Below are 17,477 nucleotides of genomic sequence, written 5' to 3'. Positions count from 1 at the left end.
CTGCAACAGAGAAGAGCGTCCCATCCCCCACTCAGAAGAAGTGACACATCTAGCTAAAACATAAAAAATGACCTATTAGACTGTATTAGGTTTAGGCTGATATATTTTTTTAATAATGGGGTATCAGCCAGCAGGATATTTTTTGGCACGAAAACGGTCAAATGTAAAGATATTCTGTAGGAATGCTCACCTTGGATTAAAGGAGAAAGGATTGTAACATCAAATATTGGCTATTGAATATTGGCACAAAATAAACAGCTTCAATCCAAGCATATTGGTCTGAGCCTTTGAAAACCCACATGAGTCTAAACCAAGTGTAAGTGCTGTATGTGCAGGTACAGGTTAATGATTAGCTTAATGTTAGTCAATACCTTAGTCAAGAAACAGCTCACTGTAATTGTATTGGCATGACTGGTGTACATGTCTGATCTTGTAATTTTAATGCAATGTGAAATCTGTAGCCTTGTGGGAAATGCAGCCCTAAGGGGAAAGGTAGATCATGGGGATGAAATCATTGCTTAGTTTCTAGTTACTAGTTACACAAACTGCTGTTTCAAGAAGATAAATTTCCACTGGGTATTAAAAGTTAAAGTGACCTTATGCATGACTTGCTTCTGTATTGTAGTGGATTATTTCTCCTTCCCTCCCTGTTTATCAGCTATTTTTAAGCTGAGGACTGGAACTAGTTCTTCTTCTGGCTTCATAAATGCTTTCAACTCTGTCTGCTGCCCATGAGCACATTGAGAAAAGAGTGAGTTGTATCTCTATTATATTCTATCTAAATCCAGAGGGAGGGTGTGAAAATTAAAATTATACTCTTGCACAAATTATTTATATCTGGTACTCAGTAATGACTAATGTAATGAAATTGGTATTGTAACTGTATAACTTTATGTTCTGTGTTCATGGTTTTGAGTGGGACAATAGCAGAGGTTTAAACTTTCACTTGCATCGTGGTGGAAGAATAAAATAATTAGATAGATATATTATTTAAGCACATTTGATTTGCTTTTATGTAACTTATGGGTTAACAACACTTTTTCAAATGTACTACTATAATTTACATTGAAAAACAGAATGATTTTGAACTTGCTTCAGATCAGTGGAGATTGAAATTGCTGTCTATAATGCCATTTAATTTATTTTTCAAATTTAAACCCCGTTTGAACAGTCAGAATGAACATTGATAAGTCTATCAGCAGATGTCACTGTGAAGAAGGAGAATATTGTGATTGGGATTAACTTTTAATAATCTGAGCTGGTCCTCATGTCTATACATATAGAGATGGAAAAAATGTCCCATACACTTTCCTCCTTGAAACACTGGCTATTTTACTGGTAAAGCTACCAGCTGGTTTTCTTGGAGATCTTGAAGACTTCAACTAGACACAGCAAGGGGGAGTCTTTTTTACTGAGGAAGAAATTTGTCTTTCCTGTTAGAAGTTGAAGACTGTGAATGTATAATAATATCTGTAATCATGTAGGAAGTTGTTAGGTTATCAGGTGCTGCTGCCTTCAGTGCTCCTTGTAAACTCCTGCTTCCAACACCATAAGTCACAAATAAAACTTTAAATAAAACTACACTGTAGACGGTCATATTTGCACCCCAGAAGCATATATAGGTCTATATTAATTTATGTATTTATTTATTTATTTATCAACCTAGCAATGTCTTTACTGTTGTTGTTGTTGATTAATACATGTGCACTGATGACTGATGACAAAGAGCACTTAGTATCCAGCATCGTACCTACTGTCATATAGCCTAGTCCATTAGAAGGAAGAGAAAAAGAGGGAGGAGAGATGACCGTCATGACTGTGTCTACACAGACATTAGGCTCTATAAGGCTTGACGCCTGCCACACAAAAAAAAATATTTTGAAAACGTTTTAAGCACGGCGGTCATGTCATGTCATGGTAGAATATAGTAGGATATAGGGGAAATACTGGCAGGCCAATAGAGGAAGATGGATGGTCAAATCACGTTATATTTCTGTAGGTTATGTTGGTAAAACGTTTTTTGTTTTTCGGGTTTTTGTTTTTTCAACCGAGGGTTCCAGATCAATTTAATCCCCGTGTATAGGTTATGGCATTGTTATGTGGTACTGCGTGTAGGCTACAATCATAGGTGTCATTTACACTGGGGACGCTGGGGACATGTCCCCACCACTTTTTGAAATGGCTGATTTTGTCCCCATCACTTTTTAAAAGCATCATTTGTTAAAAATGTTCTGAAAAATAGCTTGCACCAAGAAATCTTAACTAACAAATGAGAACGCTTTGAGAATTATTATTATTATTACAATTATTTGCACAATAAACCTTAAACCTGCATTCTTTCTAATGGCCAGCAGGGGGCGACTCCACTGGCTGCAAAAAGAAGTCCGATTGTATAGAAGTCTATGGGAAAATGACCCTACTTGTCACTTGATTTATTACCTCAGTAAACACTCCTAATGAGTTTATGGTCTCAATCGCTAGTTTCAAGTCTTCTTCAATACAGCATGATGTTCATTTTGTAAGTTATGGTCCCATTTAGAGTAAAATAGACGATAAAGCAGACTGTGCTTTGGGGCGTGATTGACAGGTCACCTGTCCAGTGATCGCCGATCACGGACCAATAGCAGGCGGCGCTGCGGCTCTGTAGGAAACCCCTCTCGCGCTAGCTGCTCCAAAAACTGTCAACATGGCGTCGCTCGTAATCCCCAACTTTTAGCTTCAAAACCAAGGAGGTTCTATATTAACTTCAAAACGGGACTCCACAAACCAATGGGTGACGTCACGGTGACTACGTCCATATATGTTTTTACAGTCTGTGTGTGTAGCTAGCTACTGTACTTTTCTATGATTGATTATCCTGTGGCGACCCCTAGTGGAGGAGACTGACAGGGGCGGTATTTGAGTTTAATTGTGTGAAATGTATGAATTAATTGTGTGGAATTTTAAAATAATTAATAAAAAATCAAATCAATGATTTGAGTTTGTTTTAAAATGAATATGGATAAATAAATAGAAATAATCTAATCCCTGCTCCAGTTTAATTCATGTTCTCACATATCGATATTTAAACCTTATGCTTAAGTCATGATTGGTTGAACTTGACTCATGAACTCTTGTGAACTCTGTTTCTCTAAAAAAAAAAAGAAAGTAGGCTATGTAGCATCGAAACAACAAGGTATAACTTACCATCTAAAGATAAGGCTGATTTACTTGTATTTTTATTTTATTTAACGTTGTAAACGTTATTCTTTAGTTGTTTCTACCTTGTCATATTTTAGGGCAGTGATATTGGATATTGTTATCGCTGGGCTGACTGACATGCACAGGTGCTTTCTACAGTAGATGTGATATTGGCATTGTTCGATTGACATGGAGTTGCAGCTGTGGATGTGATGCATATGGATGACTGTACTTGTGTGGTCGACGTTGTTGTGCCTTTTATGCTGAGTATTTTCCTATTGTCGACTCTGTGTAGCCTAGGCCTTTTGATGCGCCGTTATACAATTTTTTTCTCGCTGTAATTATCTACTCTGACCTCATACCATATCCCCCCATTACATTGCCTAAAATCGCATATGTTGAAGACCTTTAAAACATTTTTTTTCATCTGAGCCCTTATGTCCCCACCACTTTTTAACACAAAGTGACGCCCTTGGCTACAATAACACTTTGACACTGTTATACTGTGGTGTGGGTAGAACCTCCTCCTCCTGATCCTGACCAAACATGACGCAAAGTGAAAGTAATTCTTTTCGTCCTAAAGCGACTGGGGTGAGTAGACTAACGTAAATTCTCTAGCCTACTTTAATAGAAAATAAGCGAATGAAATTCATGTGCGACGGTGGTAAAGCCGCGTAGTTATCGCGCCGTTGGACATGTTAGTCAGGGTGCAACGTGTGAAGACGTTATTGTAGCAAAACACCTGAGACCTTCCGTGTTGTACTTGTCTGGTGATTTGTGTCATGGAGGAATCCAACGAGAAGCAGCTCTCTCTCTCTCTCTCTCTCTCTCTCTCAGGTCGTGTAGCCTATTATGTGGGGAAAATGCGTGTCAGATATTTGCGCTGGTTTGTTCATATGGGCTCAATTAGTTATTAGTTAGTTTATTGTCCCCGGGGGGGAATTCTTTTCCCCAAAACTACATCACAAGGAGAACCAACAATACACTTTACACACATCATCACTCAAAAATAGCAGACAGCAGTGGTGTCGTCTAGTTCATTGTAATGGGTATACTGTGATGAGGGACAACCCATCACTAATGCATATCTCCTTTAGTATGCTACAATACTATAGAATAGTGATTCTCAGGGGTGTTGTTAGGATTTCAGAACATCCGGGGCTCAGCCCAGAGGAAGTCACAGAACCATAGTAGGGGGGTCCGGGGGCGGGCATCCCCCTACTGTGGTTCTGTGACTTCCTCTGGTGTAATTTGACATGACAATTTGTTAGGAAGCTGATATTTTCAATGCCACATCAAAGATCACCATGAAAAGCCTAATCCATTCTGAATGGCTGGAGGAGTCTACCAACATAGTAAAATATACAGAGGCACAAATTAAAAATTACATTTTTAAACATTTTCTCACGTTTAATGGAAACAATGTCTTAAGTTGAAAATAATATAGATGATTCATGTGATGTTTCAGTAACTAACTGACTAACCAGCTGACTGGAGAGAAATAGTAACATTTTGTTTACAGTGATCCAATATTATATTGAAGATGTTGAGCTGAAAAAAACCTGCTGTATCTTGTAGGCATCTAACCATGAAGCATCAACCAAGTGTCAGTCCAAGCTAACACTCCAGTGTCCATCTGGCCGCCTGTTTTTTTGTAGCCTAACTTGCCTTCTCTGACCTAGACTAGGACCGACTACAAACTACACAATGACAGATTGGCAGAGCCCCCTACCCAACAGACACACATAGCAAGCAGCGACAGGTGAGTTCGATTTGTGTACCTCGATGCACCCAAAGCCGGGCTTCAAAGCTGGCTCACGTAAAATAACCGGCCCGCTCTGACTACTAACTCGAACATACCCTACGGAGCGTGGATGGTGAGAAGCGACAGAAACACAGACAGAGCGCACAGGGTGAATTTTATGAATGGAAGTGTGAATGGAGGAGATGCTTTCCCCTGCAAAACTTATTTTATTGCAGTTATACTGTACCCAGTATTTGCAAAACAAAATCACTGAAGTGAAAGTTCTGTCACAAAACTATATTGTTACATATCCTTGCACATTTTTAAGTGGGTATACGAAAATCCTTGAGCTTTCTTAGTGGGTATAGCGTATACCTGCGTATCACGTAGACTGCACCACTGGCAGACAGTAACTGTGCATGACAAGGAGAACCAACAATACACCTTCCACACATCATCATACAACAATACCAGGCAGTAACAATATGTAAAGTATAACACAGCAGCACATAAGAGTGGTGGGCAAAAAACAACATAAGAAAACAAGACTCATTGTTCCCTCAATAAAGGGTCGATTTTGAGCTTGTATAAAAGATTCTGAGCTTGTGAAATGATTTTTGCAAATAATTTGAGACTAGCAGTACTTAACCTACAGATTTGTGGTCAATACTCCTATTTATTTATTTATATATTTTTTGAGTTTTGATATTGGATGCAATGTAGGCTATAGATTTATGGATGTTGTTAACCGTTTGATTGTTGATTAACTTTTTGATTGCCATACCTTGTCACCTGGATGGACTTTGCATCACTAGGTACTGATGTTTTTCATGAGGTTACCTGATTACCTTGGCCCTGTGATTGGACCATCTTATTTCCTGTTCCCCTATATATACAAACCCCAGTGTATTGTTTATTCAGATACCTGACAAGGGCCACTTGAGCAAAACGTAATTTAATAAAATTCTTGAGTGAAGTGAAGACAGTGTGCAGGACTACTTGGTCTTTTACATGAAAACGTTTGCGTAGCCCTAATCTAATTTATTTCCTTAATCTTCAGGGTTAGATCATAGGGTTTGGCTTAGGCATAGTGGTTGTACTTATATTTCAATTTAACTGAACGTGTAACTGTTTATACTGTTATATTTTACACAACTTATTCCTTCCCTTACTGACCAATTACTGTAATATTCCTATAAGGAATGATAGTGTATCTCTGGTCCTCAATAGTGAGTTTACAGTGACCTTATCCTATTTTATGTTGGGGTTTTTTTGGTTTTTTTTATCTCTTATGGTATCAGTGATGGTATCACTGCGATATTTTGATTGTATCCCTCTAAAATGTATTATTTGATTACTGCAGTTCTTTTTGTAATGGTGTATTAAGTTGCTATGTGGAACTGAAAGACAGTGGAATTGCTATGTGGACATGTTTTCTGTTTTGTTTTTTTCTCCAGATATCCTCCTTTTGATTTGGATTTTCAATCTCGCCCCATCTCAAATCTCACTGAGATGGTGTCTGGATTTCATGAAAACTGTTTAATGTCCCATAAGAAATGCCTTTCAGAAGAAAACCTTTGACAATTGCACCATTATTGGTAAGAACATTTGTTGTAGAAAAATAGTAGGCTTAGAAAAACACAGCAGGTGCATGACCCTTCCTGTCAACTCCTCCCTTTCTCTCTCTCTCTCTCTGTCTCTCTCTCACTCACTCACTGAAAGAAAATTTCAGCAATTTCTAGTTGTGAACTTGGTTAGTATGTTAACTTGAACCAGGCTGTTTTGAGAGAAAACCTAGTCTGACTATCATTTTTTTACTATTCATAGATATTTCTGATGAATGTCATCACCGGAGATGCCCTCACTTGTCCTCATGCAGAGTACAGAAGAGGACAGAAATGCTGCCCTATGTGTCCCCCAGGTAAGATCCAACTGAACATTAAAGGAATATTTCACTGTGGTAGAGTATTGAATCTTTAGATTACCCATTACTGATGGGAGTACAGGAGCACAAAAAACATTTGAGCAGGGCGGATACTTGCTAACCCAGGTCCTTCAGTTGAAACGGTCTCTATACTCTCTACACCACCTGCTGGCTTGTTCATGAACTCCTGTAGAGCTAAAAAGTGGAAATGTTCTACCATAGTGAAATATACATTTTTATTTAAGAAGTGTCTTCAACCATGTGCCATTTAGAGCTGAGAGTCTGCAGGTTTTTCTTCCAACCAAACACTACAGCAGGTAATTTCACTGATTCTTTTTCTGTGCTTATTGTACTTATTGTAAGTCGCTTTGGACAAAAGCGTCTGCTAAATGACATAATGTAATGTAATGTGTGCTAATGAGTGAAATCCCCTGTTGGAGTGTTTGGTTTTAAAGAGAACCTGTGCTGATTATCAACTCCAAGAATGCCAAGTCGATACTTGTGTCCTTGTGGAGAAAGTTCTTCCCAAGTTGTCTTGGAGAGAACGATCTTCTCCTGAAAGTAGAGAAGAGAAGCTTCCTTACAGATTGAGATGGGCTGTGTGCTTCATGTTGCCTGTTTGATCAATTAAGACACACAGCTGTTAATTTTCCCAGCTGTTAACCGGCTCTACTGTAGACTGCAGCCAGGGTTCGAGTTATGTGGGAGCCAGTGGGAGCTGAGCTCCCATAAGGAGCCCACTGAGCAATTTTACGTGGATTAGACGTTTAAAACACGTCTAAATGGCCATAGCCGTCTAGGCTAAATTAAGTTTAAATGGGGTTGAAAAGTGAAAGTTTATTAGATGTCTATACATAGACAATATTATCCTGGACTATATGAGAGCTACGCAGAGACGCAATGTTGAAATTACTTCTTGTGCTCAGATAATTATCTTGTAGGCTAGTCTACAGGACTTCTCTGGTGTTTATTCATTGTAATAATGTATTTACTGCTTGGTCTAAAATAGGTCTATACATAGCCGTAATGATCCTGGGCTATATGAGAGCTAAAGCATAGACAAGACGTTGAAATCACGTCTTTTGCTCAGTGGGAGGGGTCTGAGCTCTCATAAAATCATACATCTGTGAGGGTCACTAATACGTTACCAACAACCATTATTTTAATCACAAATAATGCATTTTTCAATGTAATGAGTATTATTTACGTGATAAATAGGCTAAAAGAAACATGTTTCCAAAAGAACTACGCACCATATTCTCTCGTGAATGACAGTATGGCTGCACTTCACCACCAAGCGTGCGCCACATGCGACATGATAAAAAAAAGTGGGCTGCTGTGTGTGTGTGTGAAAGTCTTGGACCATGTAATGAGCAGTGAAGTCTCTCTCTCTCTGAATCTTTGATGTGCCCTTCTAGTTTATTTATTTATTTATCTCCGCCCCTAACGTTAGTTATTTTAGAGACCCCCACAAAGCTGAGATTATAACTCGAACCCTGACTACAGCGCTGCTCGGACGTGATGCTTCGTTCTCACAATGAATCTTGGTGAGTTCAAGTTCATGTTTATTGTTATTCCGCCATATATGCAGCACATACAGCAGAACGAAATGTCGTTCCTCTCAAGACCAAAGTGCAAAAAAAAAGACAACATAGAATGCGAGTCCCTGAGTACAAGTTAAAAAGTGTATAAAAGCAGAATAAAAATGCCGTGATAAAAGCAAAGTGCTGTGTATGGTGTAAAAGTGACCTGTGCAGGGTTTTCAGTTCATTGTCGTCGGTCAAGATGCTTCTTCGGTTGCCACATAAACTTCAGGGATCTGTATCAGTCCTCCATCCTCCATCCGAATCGTGCTTCAGCAGTTAGATATTGTCTAAAAGACATCATGGAGGACATAAGAACGCATATTGAGGAAGAGCTCTGAATCCTCTCAGCCCTCCATGGCACATGACTGGGAGACCCTGATTTAAGATTAGTTCTAGAAAAGTTGATAAACCATATCAGGTGAAATTAAATTTGGATTTTCTATTCAACAGGAAACCGAGTTTATAAAGATTGCACTGACAGAAACAGGACCTCCTGCCTGCCCTGCACTGAGGGAACCTTCCTGGATAAGCCTAGTGAACGTACAGAATGCTTTCCATGTGCAAACTGTGATGCAGGTACACTGCAAATGGATTTTCTAAAGCTTAGTAGAGTCTGGGAATGTCTTGAAATTCCAATGGGTGGATTTTTTCCCCCCAAAATAGTTTGTTTTGAAAGCCAGAAATCTCAGCACCTGGCCAAGTAATCATTGAGTCTTTGGTATTGATCAACAACCCTATCAACCCACTGCAGATATATTATGGTCATGTTATGCTGTGGGACAGAAATAAAATAGGATGTTATTTCACATTTCAGGATGGCCTGTTGGAAAAAAAAAAGTTTTGCATGTTTTTACATTCTAGGAGATGTTGTAGCAGAGAAGCTATGTATTCCCATATTTAACCTTTAACCCAATGTGGTGACAGGTGTTGGTTTGAAGGTGAAGAGGCTGTGTACAACTACATCGGATGCAGTTTGTGAACCACTTGAGGGACACTACTGTATTGACCCTAAAGAGGACGGCTGTGCTGCAGCACAGACACACAGGAGCTGTAAACCTGGTCAATATATCAGCCAAACAGGTTGGTCTTTTCATACTGACTTAAATATTATAGAGATAGGTTAGGTTTTAAAAGAATACACCAAGAGTTTGGGAGATTGTCCCATTGGTCAACTTCGCCATTAAGTGATGAGAACATAGACACCAAAATCATCCATGTGCCTCTGGTAGATTGTTGGCTCTGGTGCTCCATGCTAACACTTGAGCATACAACTTAATTTCGACAAAACGTTGGAATATTCATATTATTTGCACTTAACTGGTGTCAATATATCTCTGTATGTATATTTGTACAGGAACAGCAACCACAGACACTGTGTGCATTGACTGCACTGGTGAAACATATTCAGATGGAACATTTACATCCTGCCAACCACACACAAAGTAAGAACAACTTCAAGAGCAGTCATGATCACATTTGGTTTCTTACCACTGCAGTAAATTCATGGCATCGATACATGTTCCAGTAACGGTTTTCCCTCCATTATTCTAGGTGTGAATCTATGAGGCTTCAGCAGATAAGACCAGGAACTCATTCAACTGATTCTGAATGTAGAGAACAAAGTTCAGACAAGACAATAATCATAACCATCAGTGTTGTGGTGCTTCTTCTGTTGATTGGAACAGATGCATTAATTTGTCTGATAAAGAAGAGAGGAAAACAACGCACAGGTAAGATTAGAATTTAGGCCTTGAAAACAAAAACATCATGTTGTAGACAGATGGTAGTGCTTTCTGCCAAATCATCACATAAGATAATATTTTTCATTGATGTTGTTTTATAGGAAGAACAATACCAATGGTTCTTGAACAGGTATGTTTATCATTTTTGTGTGTAACTGACACCCAGTACAATCACTTACATGTACTGTACCTGGGTGACAAAGGTTGGTTCATGTAAGTCATTAAATTATTTCACTTATTTATTGAGATTCATATTCCACTTGCAAGGAAACACTGAATGGAGTGGGAACACCAGAGACTTGTGATTGAACAGCAACAGGTAAGACAACATTACACATTTCCTTTGCACTGTAAATGAGGACTGACTGAGAACTGTCTAATTGAGCTACACTGATGTGTTTAGAACTGTCAGGTGTTGATGTCTGTTTAAAGTAAATATAATTCTGTCCCCAGATTGAAAGCAGTGTCATCTTCAAAACATCTACATCTGAACATATATGGCACATTCTCCTTGCAGTGTACAGAAATTAAAGCTGCTTCAAGCTGAAGTTTGGGCACCTTGCTACATTACTTGGGAAATGAGAGGAGAGATCTGAAGAAGATATGACAAGATTAAGACTTGGACATTGTGGACTTGCATGGGACCTGGTTCACATAAGGACGACCTATGCGGAGTATGTGGAAAAGAAGAGACAGTGGAAAATATAGAGAAGAAAGAGCAAGATTAGTCAGTGAACTGTCTGAGGCTGGTGTACACCCAGTTACAATGAAAAGTTTACATGGCTGTACAGAAAAATACATAAAAAACAAAGCAGTGCTCAATTTCATATCCTCCACAGGCCTGCACCTCAGGGTGTAGTGTCTGAAGTGTAAAGACATGTTCATAATTACGAACTGTAAAAGGTTGAAGGCATACTGTCATGGAGGTCTGAATATGCTTGATTATTGGAACATCCCATACAATATTCAAGGTAAAATGCAAGGGCGTCACTTTGTGTTAAAAAATGGTGGGGACATAAGGGCTCAGATGAAAAAAAATGTTTTAAAGGTCTTCAACATATGCGATTTTAGGCAATGTAATGGGGGGATATGGTATGAGGTCAGAGTAGATAATTACAGCGAGAAAAAAATTGTATAACGGCGCATCAAAAGGCCTAGGCTACACAGAGTCGACAATAGGAAAATACTCAGCATAAAAGGCACAACAACGTCGACCACACAAGTACAGTCATCCATATGCATCACATCCACAGCTGCAACTCCATGTCAATCGAACAATGCCAATATCACATCTACTGTAGAAAGCACCTGTGCATGTCAGTCAGCCCAGCGATAACAATATCCAATATCACTGCCCTAAAATATGACAAAGTAGAAACAACTAAAGAATAACATTTACAACGTTAAATAAAATAAAAATAAAAGTAAATCAGCCTTATCTTTAGATGGTAAGTTATACCTTGTTGTTTCGATGCTACATACTTTTTTTTTTTAGAGAAACAGAGTTCACAAGAGTTCATGAGTCAAGTTCAACCAATCATGACTTAAGCATAAGGTTTAAATATCGATATGTGAGAACATGAATTAAACTGGAGCAGGGATTAGATTATTTCTATTTATTTATCCATATTCATTTTAAAACAAACTCAAATCATTGATTTGATTTTTTATTAATTATTTTAAAATTCCACACAATGAATTCATACATTTCACACAATTAAACTCAAATACCACCCCTGTCAGTCTCCTCCACTAGGGGTCGCCACAGGATAATCAATCATAGAAAAGTACAGTAGCTAGCTACACACACAGACTGTAAAAACATATATGGACGTAGTCACCGTGACGTCACCCATTGGTTTGTGGAGTCCCGTTTTGAAGCTAAAATTTGGGGATTACGAGCGACGCCATGTTGACAGTTTTTGGAGCAGCTAGCGCGAGAGGGGTTTCCCACAGAGCCGCAGCGCCGCCTGCTATTGGTCCGTGATCGGCGATCACTGGACAGGTGACCTGTCAATCACGCCCCAAAGCACAGTCTGCTTTATCGTCTATTTTACTCTAAATGGGACCATAACTTACAAAATGAACATCATGCTGTATTGAAGAAGACTTGAAACTAGCGATTGAGACCATAAACTCATTAGGAGTGTTTACTGAGGTAATAAATCAAGTAGGGTCATTTTCCCATAGACTTCTATACAATCGGACTTCTTTTTGCAGCCAGTGGAGTCGCCCCCTGCTGGCCATTAGAAAGAATGCAGGTTTAAGGTTTATTGTGCAAATAATTGTAATAATAATAATAATTCTCAAAGCGTTCTCATTTGTTAGTTAAGATTTCTTGGTGCAAGCTATTTTTCAGAACATTTTTAACAAATGATGCTTTTAAAAAGTGATGGGGACAAAATCAGCCATTTCAAAAAGTGGTGGGGACATGTCCCCAGCGTCCCCAGTGTAAATGACACCTATGGTAAAATGGATCAAAGATTACATCCAGCCAAATAACAAATTATGGTGTATTATTCAAAATGTCTTTTTGAAAGACTTGGTGGCATAGAATTTTTATATGTAATTTTGTTGTAAGTCAGATCCCAGTCAAGTATTCATATACAAGCACTTTTATCCCGGTTAATTATTTATGAGCACAACTTTTCTCCCCATAGGCATTTAATTTGGAATATTAAAGACTGTGTGCCAACAGTACCAACAGTTACCTCAGGATATTGTGTCATAACCCTGCAACTCCTTCTGCAAAGCCATTTTGGAATGTATGTTCTCCCCGTGTTTGCGTGGGTTTCCTTCCACAGTCCACAGACACACAGGTCAGGTGAATTGAAGACTCTGAATTGCCCATAGGTTTGTGTGTCATATGGTGTATATTGTATATGGTCTAGTATATGATGTATAGTATGTATATGATGTTGTAAATGATGTACATTTAGTATGTATATGATGTGTATATGTAGTATATATGATGCAGTATAGTATATGATTTTGATACTTGACCGTGATAAAGAGCTATATAAATAAATAAGACTAAACAAGAAAGGAAAACGTAACTTTTAAGTGGTAGAAGGAATTTGAGAGAGAAAAGAGGGGACATAATTACTTTAGTATACAAGAAACAGTTGAAGTAACTTCTAGATTTTGTAGATTTTTTTTGTTTTGGAAGTCATTTCAAAAGTGCAATTCAAACCTTTAATAATGGCTGTAATAGTTCAATTAAATTACCAAATGGCACAACTCCCAAGATTCTGTGTGGGTGGAGGAATCAAGCAAGGAGACCCGGCTCCCTTTGTATTTCTGTTACTCAGCTATGGCACGTCATTTAAAAAAAGATTGGTTCAAAGGTATTCAAATATTGGGAAAATAATTAAAATGTTGGCAGATGATACAACCATCTTTTTACATGATTTAAATGAAGTTTAAAATGCTGTAATTGCCTTGCTGCATTCCCTGTATCAGGACCTACTATAAATATTAACACGTGAAATTTTGCTCTGAAGGATACACCTGAAGAATTTGTAGAATATGGCATCCCTCAAAGATAAAGTATCATACTTGGGTATTAAAATATGCAAAAATCAAACGGGTAGGGTGGAACTAAATTTTAATCCTTTAATTGATAATGTTGGAAAGAGATTTAACACATGGTTGTTGAGGGGTTTGTCACTAAAGGGTCTTGTGTTCTTATCAAAAACTGAGGGATTGTCAGGGTTTACTCTGCAATAGTACTGGACATTTCAAAATCAGTAATTAACTTTTAAATTTTGTTTGGAAAAATAAACCCTGTTACTTAAAAGGGATATCTAATGTAACTCATACAATCATGGCAGTCTGAATATGCTTGATTTTGGAACATCCAATACAATATTCAAGGTAAAATGGATCCAAAAATAAATAAATGTAATTAAATGTAATTTTAATGTAAAACAGACAAGATAACAAGCACTTCTATCCTGGTTAATTATTTGTTAGCACAACTTTTCTCCCCATAGGCATTACATTTGGAATAATAGACATTAGATTTAGAAATAAGACTCAGTACAGTTGGGTTACAATAGTTTTCTGGTGGTGATTTAATTACTTCATGAAAACGGCCATTTAGATGCACAGAATTTCTCAAAAGGTTTGGAACTACGGTGATTAAAAAAAACATATTGCCATTGTCTTTGACGCAGTTCCCTTAGGTCTCTTGAGATTTTAAACTATGTGTGGTTGGATACTGAGTATTTTTTGTGTAATTTATGATTTGCCTAGAGAAAAAGGATTTTTTTTTTTAATGAAAATAAGGACATTAAGTAAAAGATACTTTTTATTTTGAACTTGTTTGATCTATGTGGACAATTTTATGTTCATAAAGAAGAAACCGAACATAAAGTAACTCAAAATAGAAAAGTGTCCATAAAGTGACACTTTAAATGCAAAGCTTTTAGTATTTGTTTACCTTTGGTAAATTCGAGTTTTGCTCTCCCTGATCTTTGTAATTGTTTTATTATTTTTATTACTTTTTGTATTGTTTTAGCTTGATATACATGTATGTATATGATGTTTGTGTAATAATAATAAAAATGCTTTTAAAAAAAACAAACAGCCGAAGTTGACAGAGTTGACGCTGTCTTAAAACTCACAATGAATCTTGGGGTTTTCAAGTTCATGTTTATTGTTATTCTGCCATATATGCAGCACATACAGCAGAACAAAATGTTGTTCCTCTCAGGACCAAAGTGCAAAAAAAAGAAAATACAAGACAACATAGAATGCGAGTCCCTGAGTACAAGTTAAAAAGTGTATAAAAGCAGAATAAAAATACCTTGATAAAAGCAAAGTGCTGTGTATGGTGTAAAAGTGACCTGTGCAGGGTTTCAATTCATTGTCGTCTGTCAAGATGCTTCTTCGGTTACCACATAAACTTCAGGGATCTTTATCAGTCCTCCATCCTTTCATTCTTTTGTTTTTGTGGAATCGTGCTTCAGCAGTTAGATATTGTCTAAAAGCAGTGGTGGAAATGGCCATGTTTTACTGGGGGAACCATACTTCGGTGGGGGGGGGGATACTCCTCGGAAAATTAAGATAATCAGATGTTTTACACTCACAGATTTTTTTTATAAACAAATAAATGCTAGTCAAGTGCATTTCATGCATTGCACAATAATGTAGGATATTCTTTCTGTTAAAATCAAGAGCTGAACTTTCATTTTCTCCAAAACTGCACCAGGTTACAGGACCTTCTCTCACTCTCACTCAAACAAATCTCAAAATAAAAAAGTGCTCCAGGTTATTGGACCGTACGGAGCCCCTAAGGGCACATGGGCAAAAAAAAAAAAAATCTTTCAGTTTCTGGTGCGCACGGAAAACTATCTGGTGCGCACCAGAAACTATCCCCTGGACACGAGAAAGTGACGTGAAGACCGCACGGAGCGCTCTCTACCACTTTAGATGCACAGAGTGTATTGCTCCCCCTAGGGAACAACATGCAACTACACCTCTAAATGACATAGTTTTAGATGCACAGAGTGTATTGCTCCCCCTAGGGAACAACATGCAACTACACCTCTAAATGACATAGTTTTAGATGCACAGAGTGTATTGCCCCCCCTAGGGAACAACATGCAACTACACCTCTAAATGACATAGTTTTAGATGCACAGAGTGTATTGCCCCCCCTAGGGAACAACATGCAACTACACCTCTAAATGACAGTTTTAGATGCACAGAGTGTATTGCCCCCCCTAGGGAACAACATGCAACTACACCTCTAAATGACATATAGTTTTAGTAGCCCTATGTTTCATATGGGTTACACTGATATTTGTGAAGCTGCTGATATGTTGTGCCAATATTCAATATCTTCATCGTTTTTCATGCCAAAAAATTCAAATTATTCAGTGTTTCCCCCAGAATTTTATTCTTGGCAGGGTGGAAAAGTTTGTACTCTGTAGTTTTAACATAGATTTCTATTGACATGAGCCTGCATCAAGGCAGCTGAGTAGAACTGAAAGCAAAAGCAAGAGCTTGGGGAAAAGTCCCTTTGTCATGAGCCAAGTCTGCTCGTATCAGATTTCAGACTGTACCTTCCTGAACAGCTTCCTGGTTCAACCTGTTGCTCTAAAAACAGAGTTCAATATGTCATTAGCTTTAAAGCGGCACTAGGCAAGATTTTGGTGTAAACACACACCTGTCTTACCAACCTAAACCACAAAGAGTGTCTGCAACAGAAGAGCGTCCCATCCCCCACCCAGAAGAAGTGACACATCTTGCTACAACATAAAAAAGTCATTTACATAAGTCAAACTTTTATGTGTGTTTGTGGTCTTGTTGTGTGCATGACTTTATCGATTGTGCTGTAATGTGTAAGAGTACATTGATTCAGTTTTGGATTTAAGCACTGTCTTTTAATTTACTAGATGATTAGAAGAGATGGTTAATCTTTGCACAGTGCACATGTACAGTAGCTCATACTGGTCCCATAAAATGAATTCTTCATCATAAATCATTGTGGTATTGTTTTGTTGGATTTGTATTCATCAGTAATGGTGTACACAACATGGTCTAAGTCTGTCAGTAAAAAATGCAACAATTCATGAAAGTTACTTTTACTTGTGCATTGTGCCCCCTCCTGCCATTGTTAAAAGCCTGTTAAAATGCTAAATGTCTTAAATAAGTGGAGGGAGTTATAAATACCTGCTAACTTAAAGAAATAATGTGTTGAATGATGTTTTTCCCCCTTAAAATCAAATAAAGGATGTGTATTGTTATGAATCATGGGTGGTAAATGCAATACATTTACAGTAAGTACACAAATAATTTATTGTAATTTGGAATTTTCACTGAATTAACTCAGTGACACATTAAGGCATTTTGAAACTGTCTTGTAAAGGAACTGCAGGTTATCAATTTACATTCTAATGTTTCAGTTTGAGGTGAGTCCTCTGAACACAGCATATAAAACATGGCTACATTCACAATATGATAACCATATCTAGGTCTTCAATTTTCAGTACAGCCATAGTGAGGTTGTTGGCCTGCTTTCAGAATTCCTTGTGTATGTCATCACATTGTTGAGGTGTGTGAGATAGCCGTAGCCTGAGGGCCTTAAGTGAAGTACTGTAGGCGGCGGACTCAGAAGGCGATTCGAAGGTCCCACAGGTGGACATTTATTTACAGTGCATTAAAATAAATTAAAATAAAATCAAAATAACAACACGTGCACTGGCATCTGCACTGCCTGACCTTCCTTTGCAGCTGCGTCAGAACAACTGTTTAAATATAGCCTTCTAAACAATTCTGAACTTTCTGTAACT

At 37.9% G+C, this 17,477-nt stretch overlaps 1 protein-coding gene across 3 annotated transcripts; it reads left to right on the top strand.

The window, feature by feature from the left end:
• Positions 1-681: 681 nt before the first annotated feature.
• On the top strand, positions 682-11,149 carry LOC139658054 (tumor necrosis factor receptor superfamily member 14-like). 3 transcript variants are annotated; one of them, XM_071536097.1, is made up of 10 exons: positions 682-751; positions 6,382-6,522; positions 6,752-6,845; positions 8,885-9,010; positions 9,359-9,514; positions 9,789-9,876; positions 9,986-10,164; positions 10,278-10,306; positions 10,444-10,495; positions 10,630-11,149. In XM_071536097.1, exons 2-9 carry the CDS (start codon positions 6,481-6,483, stop codon positions 10,483-10,485), a joined length of 756 nt encoding a protein of 251 aa, XP_071392198.1. In that variant the 5' UTR covers positions 682-751; positions 6,382-6,480; the 3' UTR covers positions 10,486-10,495; positions 10,630-11,149. The 3 variants fall into 3 exon arrangements, with proteins under 3 accessions (XP_071392198.1, XP_071392191.1, XP_071392183.1); XM_071536090.1 differs by lacking the exon at positions 682-751 and adding an exon at positions 4,848-4,942 and having other exon boundaries at positions 10,694-11,149; XM_071536082.1 differs by lacking the exon at positions 682-751 and adding an exon at positions 4,848-4,942.
• The last annotated feature ends 6,328 nt before the right edge of the window (positions 11,150-17,477 follow it).

This window comes from Centroberyx affinis, unplaced genomic scaffold (genome assembly GCF_046629955.1).
Source record: "Centroberyx affinis isolate AG114_WGS23_722 - 3 ecotype Tasmania unplaced genomic scaffold, CSIRO-AGI_Caff_v1 ptg000185l_1, whole genome shotgun sequence".
Lineage (NCBI taxonomy): Eukaryota > Metazoa > Chordata > Actinopteri > Beryciformes > Berycidae > Centroberyx > Centroberyx affinis.
This window is presented reverse-complemented; position numbering and strand designations above follow the sequence as displayed.

Coding starts and splice junctions, on each gene's coding strand:
- LOC139658054 (XM_071536097.1), top strand. CDS start 6,481: ATGCCTTTCAGAAGAAAACCTTTGACAATTGCACCATTATTG. Junction 6,846..8,884: donor CTGCCCTATGTGTCCCCCAG/GTAAGATCCAAC, acceptor TCTATTCAACAG/GAAACCGAGTTTATAAAGAT. Junction 10,307..10,443: donor TACCAATGGTTCTTGAACAG/GTATGTTTATCA, acceptor TCCACTTGCAAG/GAAACACTGAATGGAGTGGG.